Source organism: Brassica oleracea, chromosome C8, assembly GCF_000695525.1.
Source record: "Brassica oleracea var. oleracea cultivar TO1000 chromosome C8, BOL, whole genome shotgun sequence".
NCBI classification, from domain to species: Eukaryota; Viridiplantae; Streptophyta; class Magnoliopsida; order Brassicales; family Brassicaceae; genus Brassica; species Brassica oleracea.
In genome coordinates, this window is record NC_027755.1 from 21,480,836 (window position 1) to 21,501,091 (window position 20,256).

A 20,256-nucleotide genomic window follows, 5' to 3' on the forward strand; every position below is an offset into this window, starting at 1 on the left:
AAAGGTTTACAAGGAAATGACGTGGAAAGTTCACGTGGTCTTTACGAGGAAAGCTATCAAGGTATTTACGTTTACTTTACGAGTATTTACTTTCAAGTTATTTACGTGGGTTTTACGAGGAACGGCTTTCGAGGTATTTACGAGGAAATTTAGCGACGTCCTTACGTGGAAGCTTTACGTGGTCTTTACGACGAAATATTCTTCTTCGCTTTTACGGCGAAATTATTTCCTCGCTATGTTACGACGAATTAGCGTGGATATATGCGTTACGACAAACGTATAACGACGAAACGGGTTTCCTCGCTAATTACTCGTAACACTGATTTTACGACGAAATCACGAGGAAAACTGCCCTCGTAAAACTTGTGTTTTCTTGTAGTGAATATTTTGTAATTATTTGATCAAAAGATGTTTATTGTTAATTGTTTTTATTTTTTTTATATATTTTAAAAATAAGCAGTTTAAGAAAATTGTGTGATTGTATTTTAAAAATCATATTATATAAGTAAAATATAATTTATAGAGTTTTTTGCTGTAATTGAATAATATTATAGTCAACTAAATATATGAAAAAAAATATTTCAATAATACTAATTACAAACTATTTTTAGTCAATTAAACATATATCAATTTATGTTACCTAATTATTTTATAATCATCTAAGAAAATAAATAGATATATAAAAATTATTTCTCTTACTTTGAAAATATATATTTTTTGTATTGTTTAAGAAAATATATATATATAAATATTTAATTACTTCAAAAGTATATTTCTTGTTATATAGAAATATTATTTAAATGGAATATTTCTATTTCGTGAACTTTCCTTTTTAATGAAATATATTATATATACATATATATATTCGTTTTTAAATTTGTTTTTTAAACTTCATAGATGTTTCCTTTTTTATTATATATGTTATTTGGATAATTTTGAAAAGGAAACTAAATAAAAAATTCAATAATAGTATTTAAATGTAATATTTTAAATTTATTAAAGGTATCCGTGTAATCAACTATCATGAGAGTTAACGATTATATTTTTTTCTAATATTAAGATTATGTGTGTGAATGTTGTTTTATGAAATCACATTATATGAAAAAATATATATTTTCATCTAAAAAATATTGATATAAAGAAATATTTTATTACTTCAAAAGGATATTTTATGTTATTTAAAAATCTTTTTTAAATGGAATATTTCTATTTTTTGAACTTTCCTTTTTAAAGAAATCATATTATATACACATATATATATATATTTTCTTTTTGAAATTTGTTTTTTAAACTTTATAAATGTTTTCGTTTTGTATTATATATGTTATTTGGAAAATTTTAAAATATAAAAAATTCAATAATCGTATTTAAATGTAATATTTTAAATTTATTAAGGGTATCAGTGTAATCAACCATCGTAAGAGTTAACGTGAGCCCAACACATAAGAAACTGACTTCTCAAATAATATTATAGAGATATAAGAGTGTTTGCCCGCAATTTTGCGGATGATAATATTCTACAAAAAGTACATATTATGTTTATAATTTTATAATACTAACAAAATAACCTTCAACTTTAAAAAAATAAGCCCAAAAAATCTCCAACTCACAAACATACCATTTTATCCTTCAACTTCTAGTCAAACACGAATAAATCTCATACTTTCGTTGACCAAGCCATTTCAGTCTCGTCAAAAGTCAACTATTTAGTTCAGTTAGTTATATTTAACGACTGGCTTTTAATGAGGCCCAAATGGCTCGATCAATACAAATATGATATTTTTTTGTTCCAATTTAAAATTTGAGGGTTAAAATTGCTTATGTAAAATATCTTAATTAAAAATTGTTGTGTTTTCACAACAAAAGTTGTTGTTTTTCATATCGATTCTAATCACTAGCTTAATAAAATATGTTCAAATAAGCATCGATACAATATTTTTAAAAATGAATTAAAAACTAAAAATTATTTTTAAAAAAAACTTTATTAAAAATACAATTATAATTATAAGATGGAGCAAGTGAGAAAGACCAACGCGAGTGTGTGAAAGGGATCTTCGGCTGACTATGGCAACGGTTTCTATACATCAGCCCTCAGAGATCCCTTTCACGCACTTGCTTCCCTCCTTTTTCACTTGTTTCATCTTTTATCGAGTATATGTGATCATACTTCTAACAACAACGTGTCTGGGCTTTTACCTTTAACTTTTATGTTTTTATTCTTAAAATTGTTTTGAACATAAACACTTATTTTTTTTGTTATATCTGAATTTATATTAATTATAATTTTATTTTTAATTAAGGTTTTTTGTTAACCAATTTTTAGTTTTTAATTCATTTCTAAAATATTATATCTAAGCTTATTTGAACATATTTTATTAAATTAGTCATTCTAATCGATTTGAAAAACTACAATTTTTCATGTAAAAAAACAATATTTTTTAATTAAGATAATTTTAGAGTAAGCAATTTTAATCCTCAATTTTTAAATTGGAAAAAAAAATCTTATATTTGTGTTGACCAAACCATTTTGGTCTCATTAAAAGTCAAGCGTTAAATATAACTAACTGAACTAAGCAGTTGACTTTTGACGAAATTGAAATGGCTTGGTCAACGAAAGTATGAAATTTATTTGTGTTTGACTAAAAGCTGAAAGTGAAGATGTGTGGTTGTGAGTTGGATATTTTTTTGGCTTAATTTCGAAAGTTGATGGTTATTTTATCAATTTCCCCCAAGGTAAATGTTATTTAACATATTTTTGTTTACTAATTGCAAAATCGAGATTAAAAAATCCCCAAAATCTAGCGAGCTTGTGACAGGAATTATGGTTCATTCCGGTTTAGTGATTTTATTTATGCATTTTCAGTTGACTAGAACCAAACCGGTTCACAAACAGTTTATATACGCTTTTGGCTTATATTCTGAAAGATTCAATCAAACAATACAATTAAACTTCTCCTCCAAGTTCTCTTTCTCTCTATCATCTCATCACACCACCATCATCGTTTATCATCATCATCACACGGACTCAGCATCTTCGAGTTGATCTCTCTACCATTTTAGATCGCCTTCTAGACCTGTACTCACCGATCTTCGGATCCTTGGTGGATTTCTAGATTGGAGCTCCATCTCACTGACTTTCCTGTTTCAGAGCTCCCGAAAAAAAAATCCCCAATTCGAAGAACTCCGAGCACGAAAAGGTCTCTGATCTCTGAAAAATTGTTGATAATTCATTATATCTTCGCCGTCTAGGTTTTGGAATTATCTGCTCTCTGCTTGTTTGATCCTAATTTGTGTGAGAGTTTCACACGTGCGACATCGTCTCTTCAACGACTTGATTGCTCTCTGTTACACTGCGTTTAGGATATATATTTGATCATTGTTAATCCCCCTTGTGATTTGCTTTCTTTGTGCAAGGCTGGAATTTTTAGGTTATTTATTTATTTATTTATTTATCTGGTTTGCTTTCTTATTGCTCCTCTTGATGATCATATTTGTATGATTCTGTTTCAACTGTATTGAGATAGAGTTATGCCACTTCTGAGCATGATACTGTTATGCAGGACTTTACGCGAGGTGCTAGGTGTATTGTGTGTTAAGAGCTGCTCTACTGAGATCATCTGAAGAATAAGTAAGAGCTGTAAAATGAGCTTTCAATCTTCTGAAGACGTATGCAGTGCCTGTTAATTAGTGCTAGTTGCAAGAAGAACCACGAAGGTTTATTAGGGAAATAACATGAATTTTCAGGCTCACATGTCGGGACAACTATCTGGGCAGGATACAAATCAAGGGACAGTCTCGCAGAATAACGGGAACTCTCAAATGCACAACTTAGCTGGTGCTGGTGGTGGCGAAGGGCCTTCTCGTAGCACCGTTGGTCCCATCGACCATGATATTCTAAGACTTCGACAGTATATGCAAATCCTAGTGTAAGCCTTCAACTTTTCAGCTGCACTGTTTGTGTCTTCCGGATGTAGTATGACTATGTTTCGTTCATCTTATCTTTGCTTATTACGTCATGGCTGACTGTTTTTAACTGACCCTCCTTGTTCTTCCAGCTTTAACGTTTTAAAGCAAAAACAACCACCTCCGGATGATGCTGCATCAAAGGCAAAGTATATGGATGTTGCTAGGCGCTTAGAGGAGGGGCTGTTTAAGACGGCTATCTCAAAGGTATCTTGAAATATTTCTGTGTGTTTTTAGAAGGAAAAAAATGTTTTGTTTCCTAGTTGCTGGTGAATTCCAAGACAAGACTGGTTGATGCTTTTTGGCATGTTGCATCTGGCTCTTGCTTGTTGACTATTGTCCTCACTTAAAAATCTTTCTTTCATTTTGTGATGCTTTACAACTTATACTACAACAGGAGGATTACTTGAACGAGTCAACCCTTGAGTCTCGCCTTGGAAGCCTAATAAAAGGCAGACAGTTGAAAAACTCCAATCAGGGACATACTAATTCTTCTATGGTTGGAACGATGGCACCTACGACTACAGGATTATCACACGCTGGGGGTAATTCTAGTTCGATGGTTACGTCCTCTGCTTGTGCTAGTGTTGGTTTAGGGCCTTCACCTAACACCTCTGGTCCCATGGACCATGATGTTTTGGAACTCCGACAGTACATGCGAACCCTTGTGTAAGCCTTCCAATTTTTCAGCTTCTCTGGCTCTTCTTGCATTGACTCTCTGTCACTTTATTATCTCTCGACCATTACTGTCTTGGATCTGTATTCCTGGCTGCATATCTGCTCAGTTTCTTATTATATTGGTGTTTCTGCTCCTGTATATGTTACTTTCTAGGATTCCTTTGGTGTTTAATCTTTGACTAGTTGTCTCCCTCTGGGTATTTTACTTGTTGACTTATACGGTTTCTAACTAAACTTTCGTTCTTTCCAGCTTCAACGAGTTAGATAAGCGCCGACCATGTCCAGCCGATGCTGCATCAGATGCTAAGTTCTTAGATATTGCTAGGCACTTAGAGGAGGGTCTTTTTCAAATGGCAAACACAAGGGTATATTCTCAAAAACTCTACTTCGATATTGATTGACTGAGACAAGATAGGGTGAAGCTTATAGACATATATGGTGTCTCTAATCTCCAGCTTACTGAATCATGATTTTTCTTTCGTTTTTAACACTTTATAACTTCAATATCTACAGGAGGATTACCTTAACCAGTCGACCCTTGTTTCTCGCTTGGCAGCCTTAATAAGCCGCAGAATACCGAATAACCAGCAAAATGCTAATTCATCTCCGCCTGGAACAATGACTACACTCGCTCCTGAAGTTTCTCCTATGGTACATCATAGACCTATATAATAACCGCTCATGATATTAACTAAAACTAAGAGACAACATTCTGAACTTTGTGACGTTTTCATATGTTTGGTCTCAGCAGGTAAGAGAGAAGCTTCCTGAGAACGAAGATGAGTTGGAGACAGAGATCACCGAGAATCTGAAGTCCATGAGCCTTTACAGCTGAACATGATCCGAAGTTTTTTCATTACTTCTATTACAAGCAATAATAAGATCATCATATAAGAATAAGATCAGCATTTGCACTGTTACTATATTGATGCTGCTTGTATATACATACCAGTGATAAACCGGGTTTTGATTTGTTCTCTGTTTGAGCGTGGGATATGATTATCAAATTTGAATGGTTTTGTTACTCTCACTAGTCGGTACAAGAACAGAAACTAAATAGCTGTAAAACTACAAGGGTAAGTTCGTAAATCACAATATCCAATCGGACGGACAGGAACGTAAACAATTCTCCGACACTTGTTCTTGTCCGTTCGATCTTTCGACCTTGGTTCCTTAACGATATGCATGGATTTGGACTTTAAAAAGAAACATAAGGTAAGTCTTATTTTATGTGAATTTGTTTACTAAATCAAATTGAAATCCCTAAAACAAAATTACAAAATCCCCAAAATCGAGCGAGCTTCCGAAAAATCCCAATTCGAAGAACTCCGACCCCGAAAAAAATCTCCGATTTCTGAAAAAAATTTGTCGACAATTCGTTATAACTTGGCCTCTAATTTTGGAGTCTCTTTCTGGGCTTTTCTGGGCTCCTACGTGCGACATCGGCTCTTCACAGACTTCATTGCTCTGTTCTAATCACGTTTTGTCTTTGTGACCTTGTGAGTGACAAGTTTGCTTCTTTGTGTTCAAGGTTTGTTTTTTTTAATTTATTTATTTGGTTGTTTTGATCATCATAGTCTATGATTGTAGTTCAAGTGTATTGATCATGCCCACTTCCGCTTTATGAAACAATGAGATTGTTTTGCTAGGTTGTGTTCTGTGTTAAGAGCTGCTGTACTGAGATAATCTGAAGAAATCATTAATAGCAGGAAAGAATTAGGACAAGGCGAGGAAAGTTTAAGAAAATAACATGAATGTTCAGGCTCACATGTCGGGACAACAACGTTCTGGGCAGTCTCCAAACCAAGGGAATAACGGGAACTCTCAAATGCAGAACTTAGCTGGTCCTGGTGGTAGCGTAGGGCCTTCACGTAGCACCGTTGGTCCAATGGACCATGATGTTTTAAAACTAAGGCAGTACATGCAAATCCTTGTGTAAGCCTTCAACTTTCCATCTACACCGTTTGTGTCTTCTTATAGTGTTTTTCTTATAATGGATTTGAGTACTTTTATCATAATGTGGGATGGGAATGATCGAACTGATGACTGTCTCGGGTGCATTTTAGTGTTTCTGTTCCTTAAGTTTTTTTTTTTAATGGCGGACTGTTTTTAACTGAGCCTCCTTGTTCTTCCAGGTTTAACGTTTTACAGCAACGGCAACCATCTCCGGCTGATGCTGCATCAAAGGCAAAGTATATAGATGTTGCTAGACGCTTAGAGGAGGGGCTGTATAAGATGGCTATCTCAAAGGTAGTTCTAGCTTATTGTTTGGTTTATTGGGGAATACCGACAAGATTGGCTGATGCTTTCTGACATGTTACATCTGACTCTAGCGTATTGACTTATGTCCTTATTTTAAATCTTTTTTTTGTTTGTTTGTGACACTTTCCAATTTATACTACAGGAGGATTACTTGAACAGGTCAACCCTTGAGTCTCGGATTACAAGCCTAATAAAAAACAGACACCTGAATAACCACAATCAGCGACATGCTAATCCTTCTTCGGTTGGACCGATGATACCTACTCCAGGATTATCACACGCTGGGAGTAATCCTAGTTCGATGGTTAGACCCTCTGCTAATGCTACAGTAGCTGGAAACAACAACAACAGCACAAGTACAGCTGTGAATACTGAAAACGTTCGACCTGCTGGTGGCATGCATGGAGGTTTTTTTCCCATTCAAGTGATCGTATATACACTTCTCCTGGAAATTTTTCATCCCACGTGTCTCTGACACAGTAGCAACTTGTTTGCAGGTAATATGTCTAATGGATACCACCAACATTCATCGAGAAACTTTTCTCTTGGTTCTGGAGGGAACATGACATCCATGGGTTCTCAAAGAAGTACTCCCCAGATGATTCCTACACCTGGGTTCGTTAACAATGGTACTAATAACAACAGTGGCGGATTTTCTGCTGAGCCAACAGTGGTACCTCAGTCTCATCAGCAGCAGCAGCAAAGGGAGGAAACTGGTGGTCAAAATAGTCACATCTTGTCCAACCAAATGACTGCTGGACGTAGACCCGGGATGCAACAAAAGGCAGCTGGTGTGGCCAATAACTCTGTAAATGGTGGTGTTGGAGTGAACGAACAAAGTGTAGACAAAGGTAATTCTTCAACAAATTCACAGCAGTCCATTGATAACTTCCCCTGTCAGGAAAGCAGAGTCCAGTCAGAATATCTAAAGCATGTTTTCATGTTTCAGGGGAAGGTTATAGAACACAAAATCCTGACACCCTTGGATCTGGAAATGGGATGATGACAAATGCTCAGAATATCAATGCAGCAAGTTTCCAGTCTGTGTCCAGAGCTAACTCTTCTCAGGTGAGCAATCAGTTGATTTCATTTCCATGCAACAATGCACTCCGCTTAAACATATATCACTTTTAGTATTCGGACTTCCAATCTTCTTTCTTTCCTTACATTATCTGCAGTCACATCAACAGCAACAATTTCAGCAACAGCCTAATCAGATTCAACAGCAGCAGCAGAAATTTCTCCAGCAGACGGTGCAGCAGCATAAATTAATAAGCAATGATGGCTCAGGGAAGCCTCAGGTGTCTTCTGACATGGATACGGATCCTAGAATGGAGAAAAATAATGAAGCGTTGCACTCCCAAGCATCTGAACGGCTCCCGCTTTCTCAGTTTCAGAATCAATACCAGAACCCCGGAGAAGACTGCTATGCAGACGCTCAGAATCTGTCAGTTACAAGTCAGAGTGATATATGCACTCCACTTCCTCAAAATAGCCGACAGGTTCAGCAAATGCTGACTCCGCAGAATATAGGTTCAGATTCCAATGGTATGTCAAGTCAACAGAACGTTCAGGAGGATCTCCGTCAAAGAATCACCGGGATGAATGAAGCTCAACCTAATAATTTGACTGAAGGGTCTGCTGTTGGTCAGAATCATACTTCTGCGAACGTATCCAGTTCCCATAGTCTGCAGAATCCTATTGGAACGATGCGCAGAACCGATCCCAAGTTCCGAAATCAACAGAAATGGCTCTTGTTTTTACTTCATGCACGGACCTGCAACCCGCCAGGAGGGAAGTGCACAGACCGGAATTGCTTTACTGTTCGGAAACTATGGAGCCACATGAACAGTTGTGTTGAACCTCAGTGCCTATATCCTCGGTGTCCTCAGACAAAGTTACTGATTAGCCACTATAAAAACTGCAAGGATCTTCGGTGCCCTGTCTGTATGACTGTGAAAACCTACCGTCAGCGACAAGTTAATCCGTGTGCCCAGACCCGTCTAGAAAACGAAAGCAGCTGGGTGAACAGAGCTGTAGTATCAAATGATTCACTATGCGCTACTGCTGGAGCGGTTACTGGTTCCCTTGGCTGTGATGGTACTTTAGATAATTTGCAACCTTCATCAAAACGGTTGAAGGTGGAGCCGTCTTTTCAACCAGTGGCCCCTGAAACTGAAAATTGTAAAAGCTCCGTTGTTTCCAAAACAGAGACAGAACTATCTCAGGATGCTGAAAGAAAGGATCATAGGCAGAGCGATGCAAATGTGGCATTGAAGTCAGGGAAGTTGGAAGGGAAAGAAGAAGTTTCTGATATTTCTGAAGCTTTTGAAAATGTTCACAAGCCTAGGCCTTCCAGTGAACCAGGTCAACATGATTTGTCTGACGTCTCGCCAAAGCAAGAAACCTTAAAAATGAAGCAAGAGCCAAATAAAGAAGATTTGATGAAGTCTCCTGAGGATGCACCAAAATCTGGAAAACCAAAGATAATGGGTGTTGCATTAACTGAATTGTTCACTCCCGAACAAGTGAGAGAACATATCCGTGGTCTTCGTCAGTGGGTTGGCCAGGTGTGTATTGACTTCAAAACTTTAGAGAAATTAAGTTTTATTCAGATTTATCTTATTATTTACTCTTCGTTGCATTGATTTTATTGTTGTTATATAGAGGCGCAACCTGTTCTCTCCACACTATCTCAAGTATGTGATCGCTGACGCATAAATTTGCATTTAATTTATATTTTTCTGCAGAGTAAAGCCAAAGCAGAAAAGAATCAGGCCATGGAGAATTCGATGAGTGCGAATTCCTGCCAGTTATGTGCGGTGGAGAAGCTTACATTCGAGCCAGCACCTATTTATTGTACTCCGTGTGGTGCTCGTATCAAAAGAAACGCAATGTACTATACCGTTGGAGGTGGTGAGACTCGTCATTACTTTTGTATTCCCTGTTATAATGAATCCCGAGGAGACACTATACTCGCCGTAGGGACTTCAGTACCAAAGTCAAGGCTGGAGAAAAAGAAAAACGATGAAGAGACTGAAGAAGCGGTAAGACCATCCACTCAGTAGAGTTGTATAGTCATGTGCCTGTAGGTTTTTCTGAGCTTGTCTATTGCATTCCATGGTTTTTTGCAGTGGGTCCAGTGTGATAAATGCGAGGCTTGGCAGCATCAAATATGTGCTTTATTTAATGGGCGGAGGGATGATGGGGGGCAAGCTGAGTACACCTGCCCACATTGCTATATAACAGAGGTGGAGAAAAATGAGAGGAAGCCCTTACTTCAAAATGCTGTTCTTGGAGCGAAAGACCTGCCAAAAACGATTCTCAGTGACCATATAGAGCAGCGTTTGTTTAAAAGACTGGAGGAGGAAAGGACTGAGAGAGCCAGGGCTCAAGGAAAAAATTATGATGAGGTAATCTGGCACTTAACTTGTACAAGGTTTAAAGTCTCATGTGATTTTGCATCTTTGAGTCATATGTTCTTTTAGATGACTGTAGTGCTTCTTTATTGGAAATTATCGATTGAAGTTACTGGTTGGTCACTCATTGTTTTGCTTTTTCTTTTACTGGCACTGACAGGTTCCAACTGCTGAATCCCTTGTGGTTAGAGTTGTTCTGTCTGTTGACAAGAAGCTGGAAGTCAAATCTCGATTTCTTGAAATTTTTAGGAAGGATAATTTCCCCACAGAGTTTCCATACAAGTCTAAGGTAAGAATGATCCACGTCCACATTTTGAAGATTTCATCCTTTCAAATAGTACATTTCACTCTCCACATTTTTTTTTTGCCAGGTGGTTCTATTGTTCCAGAAGATCGAAGGTGTAGAAGTATGCTTGTTTGGGATGTATGTCCAAGAGTTTGGATCCGAATGCTCATCTCCTAATGAGCGCCGTGTTTATCTCTCGTATCTGGATTCTGTGAAGTACTTTAGACCTGAGATTAAATCTGCTAGTGGAGAGGCTCTGCGCACTTTTGTATACCAAGAAATTCTTGTAAGTGCTAGTTTTAAAACTAAGATTGGTATGGTCTTTACATTGTTTGGAGGATTCAATGGTTACTCTTTTTCAGATTGGTTACCTGGAATACTGCAAATTGCGTGGTTTCACGAGCTGCTATATATGGGCTTGTCCACCGCTGAAGGGTGAGGACTACATCTTATATTGCCATCCAGAAATTCAGAAAACGCCAAAGTCTGATAAACTACGGGAGTGGTCAGTCCAGTTACCTTTGTGTTTGTTTTTCTTCATCAATTTTTTTCGTATTTTATTAAATAATTTACATACTCCATATGCTTCTGGTACAGGTACTTGGCAATGTTGAGAAAAGCTGCAAAGGAAGGGATTGTAGCGGAAACCACAAATCTATATGACCATTTTTTCTTGCAAACTGGTGAATGTAGAGCTAAGGTTACGGCAGCTAGGCTCCCGTATTTCGATGGTGACTATTGGCCAGGTGCAGCAGAGGATATCATACACCAAATGGGTCAGGAAGATGATGGTAGAAAAGGAAATAAGAAAGGGATACTCAAGAAACCCATTACAAAAAGGGCTCTAAAAGCTTGTGGCCAGTCTGATCTGTCTGGGAATATGTCCAAAGATCTGCTGCTAATGCAAAAAGTAATCATATCAGTTTCAGTAATTCGGTTCTTTTGTATAGTTTCGTGTTTTAATTAATATTATTTTATGTATGTTTTTAGCTTGGTGAGACCATTCACCCCATGAAGGAGGACTTTATCATGGTTCACTTGCAGCATTGTTGCAACCATTGCTGTGCACTGATGGTAACTGGCAATCGTTGGGTCTGCAGCCAATGCAAAGATTTCCAGTTATGTGATGGGTAAGAATTGTCCTTTCTCTTTTGCCTAATTTATTTTTGTTTTCTTTCCCTCCTGTTCGTTATTGTACCTTGGTTTGTGTAACTTGGAAGCTGTGGTGTTTTATCTTGTTGGAAGAGACTTATTGGTAGACACGTGTTGTGTTCTTACCTGTAGAGTGCTGCAACTCTGATACGTTCTTCTACATTTCAGGTGCTATGAGGCTGAACAGAGGCGAGAGGACAGAGAAAGGCATCCTGTTAATCAAAAGGATAAACATACACTGTATCCTGTAAGTTACTTTGTCTTGTGATACACGTTACGGCTTAACATACAATCAACGAAAGAATTGAGATCTGTCTCTTTTCCTTTCTTCATTACTATTAGTTATTTAAGGTTTTGGTGTTTCTCTTTAGAGACAAGGATACTTTCCTTTTAGGCTAAAGGTAGGATTATGATTTGTACCTCGGCCAATATAGGTCTCTTATTACCAAAATAAGAAATCATCTTCCACCATTAAACTTATTCTTTAAGAGCGGCTAGGGTTAAAACGGTAGCTTAGATTACTATTTTTCCTCTTTCTCGAGTAAACAACGGCTTGTTTTGGGATTTGAGAAGATCTTCTCTACTTCTCTCTTCTAGTCTCATGTGTTTCTCTATTTTATTCTATCTCACGAGATGGTGATGGTGTTTTTTAATTTATTTTGTAGGTTGAGATCACTGGTATTCCTGAAGACACCAAGGATAGAGATGAGATACTAGAAAGTGAATTTTTCGACACAAGGCAAGCCTTCCTGAGTCTTTGTCAAGGGAACCACTATCAGTACGATACACTGAGGCGGGCAAAACACTCTTCCATGATGGTGCTTTACCATCTCCACAATCCAACTGCTCCTGCCTTTGTCTCAACGTGTAACGCATGCCACCTCGATATCGAAACTGGCCAAGGCTGGCGCTGCGAAGTTTGCCCTGACTACGATGTGTGCAACACTTGTTACCGTAAAGAGGGATGTATTAATCATCCTCACAAGCTGACGAACCATCCATCGCTAGCTGACCAAAATGCTCAGAACAAAGAAGCTAGGCAGTTGCGAGTCTTGCAGCTCAGGAAAATGCTCGATCTTCTTGTGCATGCGACGCTATGCCGCCGTGCGACGAATTGTCAGTATCCTAACTGCCGCAAAGTGAAGGCGCTGTTCCGGCATGGTCTAGGTTGCCAGAGACGTGCTTCGGGAGGCTGTGTTCTGTGCAGGAAGATGTGGTATCTCTTGCAAATCCACGCACGGGCCTGCAAGGAATCGAACTGTGCTGTACCTCGATGCGGGTAATGTCCTTAACTTGTGTTGGAATTGATTTCTTTGTGGGATCATTCACTCTGAGACATGCTGTGGCTTTTGGATATATTTAGAACTCTGGCAAAGCTTTTTTTTAAATGAATTGTCATTGTGAATCTGTCTATGCAGAGACCTAAAGGAACATCTGAGAAGATTACAACAGCAAGCAGATTCACGGCGCAGAGCAGCTGTCATGGAGATGATGAGGCAGAGAACTGCAGAAGTCGCTGGGACCTCGGCTGATTAATTTTTGTATATACTTAATTTCATTTAGGAACAGAAGTGGAAATAGATAGAAGAAGGTGGCGTCTCTGAGCTCTACTTGAAGAAGTGAATAACACCAGCTAGTGAAGATAAGTAACAAGCAGGAAACGAACCTTATAGCGGTTTAACTTTAAATTCGTATTTAACCTTCACAAGTCATATGGAGTGATGATGATAACTTGGGGAACAAGCTCGTGGGTGATTTGAAGAGTTCTCAGCTTAAGTGCCACTGAAGTAGAAGAATCTTCATAGAAAGTGAACAGATTCCAGACTCTTTAACTCAGTTCAGTAGCTTGATCTGGTTGGTGATTCATTGATTATAAATATACACACCAAATTACGTTTCTTCCTCTTTCTTCCTCTTCTGTTCTTTTTGGTCCCTTTGTGTATCTATAAAACGCCTTATTTCTACAGATCCGTCTTTTAACATTTTTGAATCACTGTACAGTATTTAATAACATTTTCATATCCTTAACTGAAATAGTTTTTTTTTTGGCTTAACAAGGACAACACTATAACGAGATGTTACGGATTCTTGATTTCTGTATTTTTATAATTAAAAAAAAAGTATAATTCTTATGGAACTATGCACTAGAACTAGAACATGTAAAGTGTGCATCTTTAACTCATTATTAGCAAACATGACATAGTATCCATCTCAGATCATCCGTCAAAGCTTTGAGAAAGGCAACTCTCCGGCGGATCCATCTCTGGAGCTTGCTTTTGGCTTTCTCTCATCTTCTTCTTCTTCCTCTCCGTTAATGGCCTCCTTCTCCGCATCGTCCACGATCTGTTCAAAGAATCACGACATGGTTCCGACAAACAAATCTCAAATCCGGTGAACTAAAAAAGTTATAAAGACCTGACCTTTCCGGTGACGGAAGGAGAGACAGAGGGAAGAATAACAGCGAGATGGGTTTTAATCCGGTGCAACGCGTCTTTAGTCATCCCCTGCGCCGCCCCGGCGAAGTCCTTAATCACGCCTTCCAAAAACTGTTTAGCGTTCTCCAGCGACTCCGACGGAACCGCAGCAGCGGCTAGTTTCTCCAATACTTTGTCCTTCATCCCCAACATCCTCTGCTTCTCCTCCTCAGGGCTCGTAGCGATTTTGATCGCGTGGTCAGGAGAATACAGATCCCCCTGGACCTGTCCCACGTTTTCGTCGAGTTTCGTAGCGACTTTGATCGCGTGGTCAGGAGAGTAGAGCTTCCCCTGTCCCACACCGTCGGATTTCGTGGCGGAGATTCGATGATAGTGATGATCCATCGGGTCTCCTCCTCCCATTTGTACTTTACACTCAAAAAGTCTTTCTCTTTGGGAGTTTTTTTTCTGTGTGATTATGATTGATGGGACTACACGAACAGAGCAAACCCACTTAAAATCTGTTGGAAAATGTTTTTCCGGGAACATAATAATTCTTTTTTTTTTTCTTTTCGGTTTTGTCTGTTTCCCGCGGAAAATTAAACGGATGTGAAAGCTTGTGACACGTGTTTATGTCTCTTCATGACGTGGCAACACGTGTCGCCTCTCTGATATGATGGAGAAGGCCCATTAGATGTATAATGGGCTTTGTTAATGTGTTGTTTAAAATGGTTAATTGTGATCGGATTTGTCTTGGATCCGATCCAACCCGACCCGGAATTGAAACACAAGGTAAACACAGAGGCGGCGTTTCAGGGGAAAGGAGGAAGGAGAAGAAGAGATAAAAAAAGATGAACAAGAAGGAGATCTTCAAGCTAGCCAAGGGCTTCAGGGGAAGAGCGAAGAACTGCATAAGAATCGCGAGGGAGAGAGTGGAGAAAGCTCTTCAGTACTCTTACAGAGACAGGCGCAACAAGAAGCGTGAGATGAGAGGTCTCTGGATCGAGCGTATCAACGCCGGCTCTCGTCAGCACGGTGTACGTTCTCTCTTTGCATCCTCCAAATTCGATTAGTGTAGAAATGAAATTTCTGAGATAGGGTTTATGATGCTCTTAAATTTTTCTTTCTTTAGTGTTATGTTATGTTAAATTGAATGCTTGATTTAGGGTATAGTGTTTTGTGGTTTAGGGTTTAGAGTGCTCTTAAATTTCTCTTTTTTTATGACTTCGGTTAGGTTCTAATCTTGGTTCCGTTGTTAAATGGTTTGTATATATCTCTTCTGCATCTGTGCTATATTATATGCGGATCAATACTCTTGTTTCTGCTGAAGAAACTTGCAGTTACATGTTTGCTTAACATTTAAAGCTTGAAAACAGGTGAACTACGGTAACTTCATCCACGGTCTGATGAAGGAGAACATCCAGCTGAACCGGAAAGTCCTCTCTGAACTGTCTATGCATGAGCCTTACAGCTTCAAAGCACTCGTGGACGTCTCCCGCAACTCATTCCCTGGAAACAAGAACGTGGTCCAAGCTCCTCGGAAAGTAGATGTTTCATCTATCAATGCCTAGTTAGGACCAAGTTAGTTTCTGTCTCTTCGTTCTTATTCTCTTTCAAACAGAACACAATAAATACCATTCAGTTATTATTTGTCTGAATCACATTCATGTGTATGCGTGATTACTATTAAACTTCTGCAATATTGAAAATTTGTGTTTCATCTTTCTTATATTGTTCAGCAGTTCTGAATCCTTTAATTAGTTTATTAGAATCACCTAAATAGCCATAGACCCTAAACCCTAGCAACTGGAACAATTGTCTGTTTCATCATTACGGAAGAAACAGATACCGAAACCGTGAATCAAAAGGAATCACACCGCATTTGTTACTAGATGAATCCAGAAACCCCCACCGTTGTCTCCGGTGAATACACTGCTCAACGAACGCAGCGTGGCGAGGAGGCAAGTGTCGTGAAATCCACAGAGCAACCTTGGAGTCATCGACAAAGTTCTTAGCAAAACAGTGAAGCATCTTGGATACAATCAACTTCCCCCTGGGGCTTACTCCCACTGACGCCTGGATATAATCTTTCTGAGCGTCTTCGAGCTCCTCTCCTACGTTCTCCGCTGAGTATATCCTCACCTGCAAGTATTTGATTCTTGTGAGAAAACTGCAGTGTCTACTAAAAAGGAAATCTGATATGGAAAGGTTACCGCTGGGGATGAGTGCATTCCGCAGCTGAGAGCGAAAGACACTAGAGGCTCATGAGTACTTATCCCCGCCTGTTTCTGTTCTTCTGATACTTTCAGCTTGAGAATGGAGAGAAGCAGAGCCTGAAACTCTCAGGTTTAGATTGGTTAGTGAAGAAATTGCAGAAACTACGTGGAAGTTTAAGTTTAGTTTAGTACAATCTGAGGTCGATGCAGAGGAGGGTTCATCTTTAGAGTCATGTATTCGATCGTTGCTGCGTTGTATGAATGCCCACCAACTGTATAAGCAGCCTGATAGAAATAGAGACTTTACATTAACCTCTGTCCGAACCAAAACCAACAAGTGTTTTTGTATGTGTGTGGAGATCAGATCAAACCTTTTGCATCAAGGAGAAGAGCTTTAAGTCGGTCTTTGGTACTCCATAAGCCAAGTATGCCTGAGTCAGACAATCTTCAAACTGTAAATTTGTAATATGCATAAGAAATTTGAGAAGACGTTAGTTATTACATGCATGATCAAGGCATTGTATATGTTGATCCAGAAGGCGAGCTTCTCGTTGTGGCTTAGCTCTGTTGGATTGACTCTGGCAAGTCTTTCAACAAGGTGTCTGTCATGAAGAAACCAGATAAGAGTCTTTGTCAAGAACACAATCTGTGTTAATAAGTAGTTACCTGAATCTCCATAACTCATCTGAAGCATATCCGAGCCGTTTCTCCTCAACAGACATGGAAGCCACTTCGGTTGCGGATCTGTAGCTTCCTATATCAGCCCAGCTCAGCTTTCCCTGGACTCTATACGGATCAAACACGTTGCTCTCCGTTGCTAAAACGTCTGAGTTCTTCTTGATATCGATCCGTGGGCTCTGTACCCACTTGGAGATCCGCGAGTGTTCTGAAGGCGACCACCACGTTGATGATGCATTCTTGCGAGTAGGTGAGAAAGGAACAATCTCCTGTGAGGATTTGGAACCAGCAGATGTCTCTCCGAGAGATACGAATATGTTTCTCATGCATCTTATCATCTCCTTGGATAGCTCATTAGCGTTATCACAACTTTGCAGAGACCTAGGCACTTTGCTTCTGTGATCTTTGCGGCGTAATGTTTCTTTCTTTTTGGAAAGTCTAACCAAATCTGTAGCATTCTGAGAAACCATCTAAAGTCAGAGCCAATCACAGCACACAAAGATTAGGCAACAAGACCGGAGAATTTAGTTTAACATACAGGTGGAGATAGAGAATGTGTGAGGTTGTACTCATCGAGTTTTCTCTCGTTCCGTTCTTGAATCAGTAAGAAGTGCAGAGACATGATCTCTTCTTCGAGCAGAGAGACCGTAGCTTCCATAGTTACTATACTGGAGAGAAGTTCTTGAATCTGAAAATGAGGAAACATTCACAAATCACAAGGTTCATGAACGTAAGAGAAGCTGTATAGGAACATACACTACGTGGAAGGGAAGAAGTGTGAGACAGCTCAATCTTGTGGCTTTGATCAGAAGCTTTTAGCAAAAGAGAGCGCAGTGCAGTCTCTTTTTGCAGTTGATCTTTTAATCTCTTCACCTGTTTCATACCATAAGAGAACTGAGTCATTCTTACAGATTTCTCTATATGGTTAGGTGATTGAAACTCACATCATGCTCGAGTTCGAACTTGTAGAGGTGGTGAAACTTGGTGTTCTTGGGAGAATCAAGACCCTTAAAAAAACAGTCATAAGAAAGTGAGTTTCAAGCAATGAATGGAATTATAAAGGTTCATTGAGTTGGCAGCTTGAGGAGCAAGTTAATGGAAACTTCTTTCATCTAAGTTATATAAAGAAACTGAACCTGCGAGTGATTAATGGCTTTGGTCTGAAAGAATCTGGACAAAGAACTTCCTCTGCAAAACATATCAGTGAGTAGGAAGAAGAAGAATCAATACTCAGCAGACGGGAGAAAGAAACTGAAAAAAAGAATGAAATTATACTGTTTAGAAGCGAGCAGAGAGTCTCCAGACATTGTTGTATGATCAAAAACCTATTCAACGTAGTGTCGGTGCAATAACTGATAAGTCTGGGATCTCTCCAGAGGGGGTTAATGACTCAACAAAATGAGGTTGAGACAAACAACCTTGTGATCAAGTAAGAGGAAAGAGAAGAGGAGTGGACGGAGAGGAGAAAGAGGTTGAGACATCTGTGAAGATGAGTTGAATGGGATCGGGTCCAAAAGAGAGACTCAATAAATGCAAAGAGAAAAGTTTTAGCTATTTGTCACTTTCATCACAGCCCCCCATTGCACGAGTTGTTCTACTCGAAAAAAACAGAGTGAAAATTAAAGGTTGAACCTTTATCTTCCCAAACCGTTGAAGTAATTTTAATACACTGGTTTAGTCTTTTTTCGAAAGAAAAAAATGATAATGATGTGTGTGTTGATTGTGTTCGTTTTCATGTAATGGAAGTTGGAATATAAAAGGAGATCTATAGCTTTTTGGAAAAAAAGGATTCAAGAAGATATGATTGATCTTCATGGCTTTAAAGCCAAATAACATAAATGAGGAACAATAAATGTTGTTGCTAGTTAAAGTAAAAATATTCACATAAAATATAAAAAGATAAAAGTGGTAGGAAAGTTGAGGAATCTTGCATTAAAGCACCATCCCACTACATGTACGATTCAGTCCATAAGACAAATAAAGCTTACATTTTTATAGTAACTAGGTTAAAACCCGTGTATTCCGCGGAATCAACATTATATATATAAATTATTTTATGTATTAAATATTTTTACATATTATAAAATAATAAATATATATTAAATAATTAAAAGTCAGTAACTATTAAAAATATAATTAAATTGGTGCGAACATATAAATCAATTGTATTAATCCAAAATTTTTTTTATTTGATAGGATATGTTATTAAATTTAAATGATACTAACATAGATAATATATTTTAGTATATTTTTAATATTAATGTCTATTAAATGATGATTTCTACTCATATAGTTTTTTGATCATTTGTATCTTTTATAATACATATATATTTTAAATCTTAATGATTAATTAAATTAGACTTTTACTTATATAATTTTGTAATCATTTGTATTTCGTCATAACAAAAATTTTAAACCATGGATCATAAAATTTGAAGGTGAGACTTTTAACAGTTTTAGTAATTTATAGCCGTTTGTAAAAATTCAAAATATAACATATACATAAAAATCTAAATTTTTATTATATGGTTATTGTGGTTGTTTAATTATTTAATAGCTTAAAATTAAACAAATATGATAGAAGATACAATATTTTTTATCAAATCTTTATTATTCAAAATCATTAATTGTCATATATACTTTAGCCATATTAGGCAATTTCGTAAATTTTATTTAAGGAAATAATAAAGTACATTAATAATGAATTTATTGTTAGTTTAATAAAAAATTTATTATATAATTAGATGAACCAACATATTTCTCTAATGATTCTAAGAATCATTCTACTGATGACATGTGACTACAAAAAGAAGTTGTAATGTTTTTCAAATAATATATAGGGGATACTCAATCACCTCCAATCGATATTGCTATGATTGAAAAAAAAAAAGATATTGCTATGATTGAGAAATTGTTAAAAAGTCGAGCAAACAAAAAACAATTATGCATGTTAAAGTTTGCATGACACGACTCGTAGAAACAGAAAGTTCTAATTTCTAAAGGCTTGCCGATAAGTTGCTTGGAAATAATCCGGAGCTATTAGCTTTACCAATAAAACCATGTTGACTGCCAGGTACAAAGCCTATTAGCGATGGGGAAAAAAAAATTAAATCGTTTTTATTCTCGTGTAATATTATATCCTCTAATACAATCTTATACAAAATTTCTTATACAAAAGAGTTATTTTT

The 20,256-nt window shown here is 37.6% G+C and overlaps 5 protein-coding genes across 13 annotated transcripts; 3 read left to right on the forward strand and 2 right to left on the reverse strand.

Annotated features, from left to right (window-relative positions):
• The first annotated feature begins 2,920 nt into the window (after nt 1–2,920).
• Nucleotides 2,921–5,671, forward strand: LOC106311720 (histone acetyltransferase HAC12-like). 4 transcript variants are annotated; one of them, XM_013748986.1, is made up of 8 exons: nt 2,921–3,197; nt 3,561–3,666; nt 3,745–3,926; nt 4,056–4,170; nt 4,361–4,632; nt 4,892–5,006; nt 5,155–5,292; nt 5,390–5,671. In XM_013748986.1, exons 2-8 carry the CDS (start codon nt 3,643–3,645, stop codon nt 5,474–5,476), a joined length of 933 nt encoding a protein of 310 aa, XP_013604440.1. In that variant the 5' UTR covers nt 2,921–3,197; nt 3,561–3,642; the 3' UTR covers nt 5,477–5,671. The 4 variants fall into 4 exon arrangements, with proteins under 4 accessions (XP_013604440.1, XP_013604441.1, XP_013604443.1 ...); XM_013748987.1 differs by having other exon boundaries at nt 5,393–5,671; XM_013748989.1 differs by having other exon boundaries at nt 3,561–3,628.
• Nucleotides 5,672–5,878: 207 nt separating this feature from the next.
• On the forward strand, nt 5,879–13,403 carry LOC106311719 (histone acetyltransferase HAC12-like). 6 transcript variants are annotated; one of them, XM_013748982.1, is made up of 17 exons: nt 5,879–6,172; nt 6,278–6,576; nt 6,777–6,891; nt 7,046–7,310; nt 7,401–7,754; nt 7,853–7,971; nt 8,082–9,473; nt 9,654–9,950; nt 10,038–10,316; nt 10,483–10,611; nt 10,694–10,894; nt 10,971–11,113; nt 11,206–11,518; nt 11,599–11,738; nt 11,929–12,007; nt 12,426–13,039; nt 13,179–13,403. In XM_013748982.1, exons 2-17 carry the CDS (start codon nt 6,392–6,394, stop codon nt 13,294–13,296), a joined length of 4,743 nt encoding a protein of 1,580 aa, XP_013604436.1. In that variant the 5' UTR covers nt 5,879–6,172; nt 6,278–6,391; the 3' UTR covers nt 13,297–13,403. The 6 variants fall into 6 exon arrangements, with proteins under 6 accessions (XP_013604436.1, XP_013604433.1, XP_013604437.1 ...); XM_013748979.1 differs by having other exon boundaries at nt 6,291–6,576; XM_013748983.1 differs by having other exon boundaries at nt 6,351–6,576.
• A 433-nt stretch (nt 13,404–13,836) lies between these two features.
• Nucleotides 13,837–14,701, reverse strand: LOC106311721. Its single transcript, XM_013748990.1, has 2 exons — nt 14,181–14,701; nt 13,837–14,103 (listed from the first exon to the last, which is right to left on the reverse strand). The coding sequence occupies exons 1-2, from the start codon at nt 14,595–14,597 to the stop codon at nt 13,984–13,986; spliced, it is 537 nt and encodes a 178-aa protein (XP_013604444.1). The 5' UTR covers nt 14,598–14,701; the 3' UTR covers nt 13,837–13,983.
• A 238-nt stretch (nt 14,702–14,939) lies between these two features.
• LOC106307298 (50S ribosomal protein L20-like) lies at nt 14,940–15,903 on the forward strand. The gene is made up of 2 exons (XM_013744213.1): nt 14,940–15,211; nt 15,551–15,903. Exons 1-2 carry the CDS (start codon nt 15,026–15,028, stop codon nt 15,743–15,745), a joined length of 381 nt encoding a protein of 126 aa, XP_013599667.1. The 5' UTR covers nt 14,940–15,025; the 3' UTR covers nt 15,746–15,903.
• On the reverse strand, nt 15,877–18,666 carry LOC106307297. Its single transcript, XM_013744212.1, has 11 exons — nt 18,344–18,666; nt 18,205–18,256; nt 18,013–18,075; nt 17,825–17,941; nt 17,607–17,756; nt 17,057–17,526; nt 16,893–16,992; nt 16,762–16,821; nt 16,583–16,675; nt 16,388–16,507; nt 15,877–16,316 (listed from the first exon to the last, which is right to left on the reverse strand). The coding sequence occupies exons 1-11, from the start codon at nt 18,373–18,375 to the stop codon at nt 16,005–16,007; spliced, it is 1,569 nt and encodes a 522-aa protein (XP_013599666.1). The 5' UTR covers nt 18,376–18,666; the 3' UTR covers nt 15,877–16,004.
• Between the last annotated feature and the right edge of the window lie 1,590 nt (nt 18,667–20,256).

What these genes read in the sequence shown, in the direction of transcription:
- LOC106311720 (XM_013748986.1), top strand. Translation starts at nt 3,643, where the DNA reads ATGAGCTTTCAATCTTCTGAAGAC. An exon ending in GCTTTCAATCTTCTGAAGAC is followed by an intron (nt 3,667 to 3,744) that starts GTATGCAGTGCC and finishes ATGAATTTTCAG; the next exon opens with GCTCACATGTCGGGACAACT. An exon ending in CAGTATATGCAAATCCTAGT is followed by an intron (nt 3,927 to 4,055) that starts GTAAGCCTTCAA and finishes TTGTTCTTCCAG; the next exon opens with CTTTAACGTTTTAAAGCAAA.
- LOC106311719 (XM_013748982.1), top strand. Translation starts at nt 6,392, where the DNA reads ATGAATGTTCAGGCTCACATGTCGGGACAACAACGTTCTGGGCAGTCT. An exon ending in ATAAGATGGCTATCTCAAAG is followed by an intron (nt 6,892 to 7,045) that starts GTAGTTCTAGCT and finishes TTTATACTACAG; the next exon opens with GAGGATTACTTGAACAGGTC. An exon ending in ATAAACATACACTGTATCCT is followed by an intron (nt 12,008 to 12,425) that starts GTAAGTTACTTT and finishes TTTATTTTGTAG; the next exon opens with GTTGAGATCACTGGTATTCC.
- LOC106311721 (XM_013748990.1), bottom strand. Translation starts at nt 14,597, where the DNA reads ATGGGAGGAGGAGACCCGATGGATCATCACTATCATCGAATCTCCGCC. An exon ending in CTCCTTCCGTCACCGGAAAG is followed by an intron (nt 14,104 to 14,180) that starts GTCAGGTCTTTA and finishes TTCTTTGAACAG; the next exon opens with ATCGTGGACGATGCGGAGAA.
- LOC106307298 (XM_013744213.1), top strand. Translation starts at nt 15,026, where the DNA reads ATGAACAAGAAGGAGATCTTCAAGCTAGCCAAGGGCTTCAGGGGAAGA. An exon ending in CCGGCTCTCGTCAGCACGGT is followed by an intron (nt 15,212 to 15,550) that starts GTACGTTCTCTC and finishes GCTTGAAAACAG; the next exon opens with GTGAACTACGGTAACTTCAT.
- LOC106307297 (XM_013744212.1), bottom strand. Translation starts at nt 18,375, where the DNA reads ATGTCTGGAGACTCTCTGCTCGCTTCTAAACA. An exon ending in AGTTCGAACTCGAGCATGAT is followed by an intron (nt 17,942 to 18,012) that starts GTGAGTTTCAAT and finishes GGTATGAAACAG; the next exon opens with GTGAAGAGATTAAAAGATCA. An exon ending in CTTCTTCCCTTCCACGTAGT is followed by an intron (nt 17,757 to 17,824) that starts GTATGTTCCTAT and finishes CCTCATTTTCAG; the next exon opens with ATTCAAGAACTTCTCTCCAG.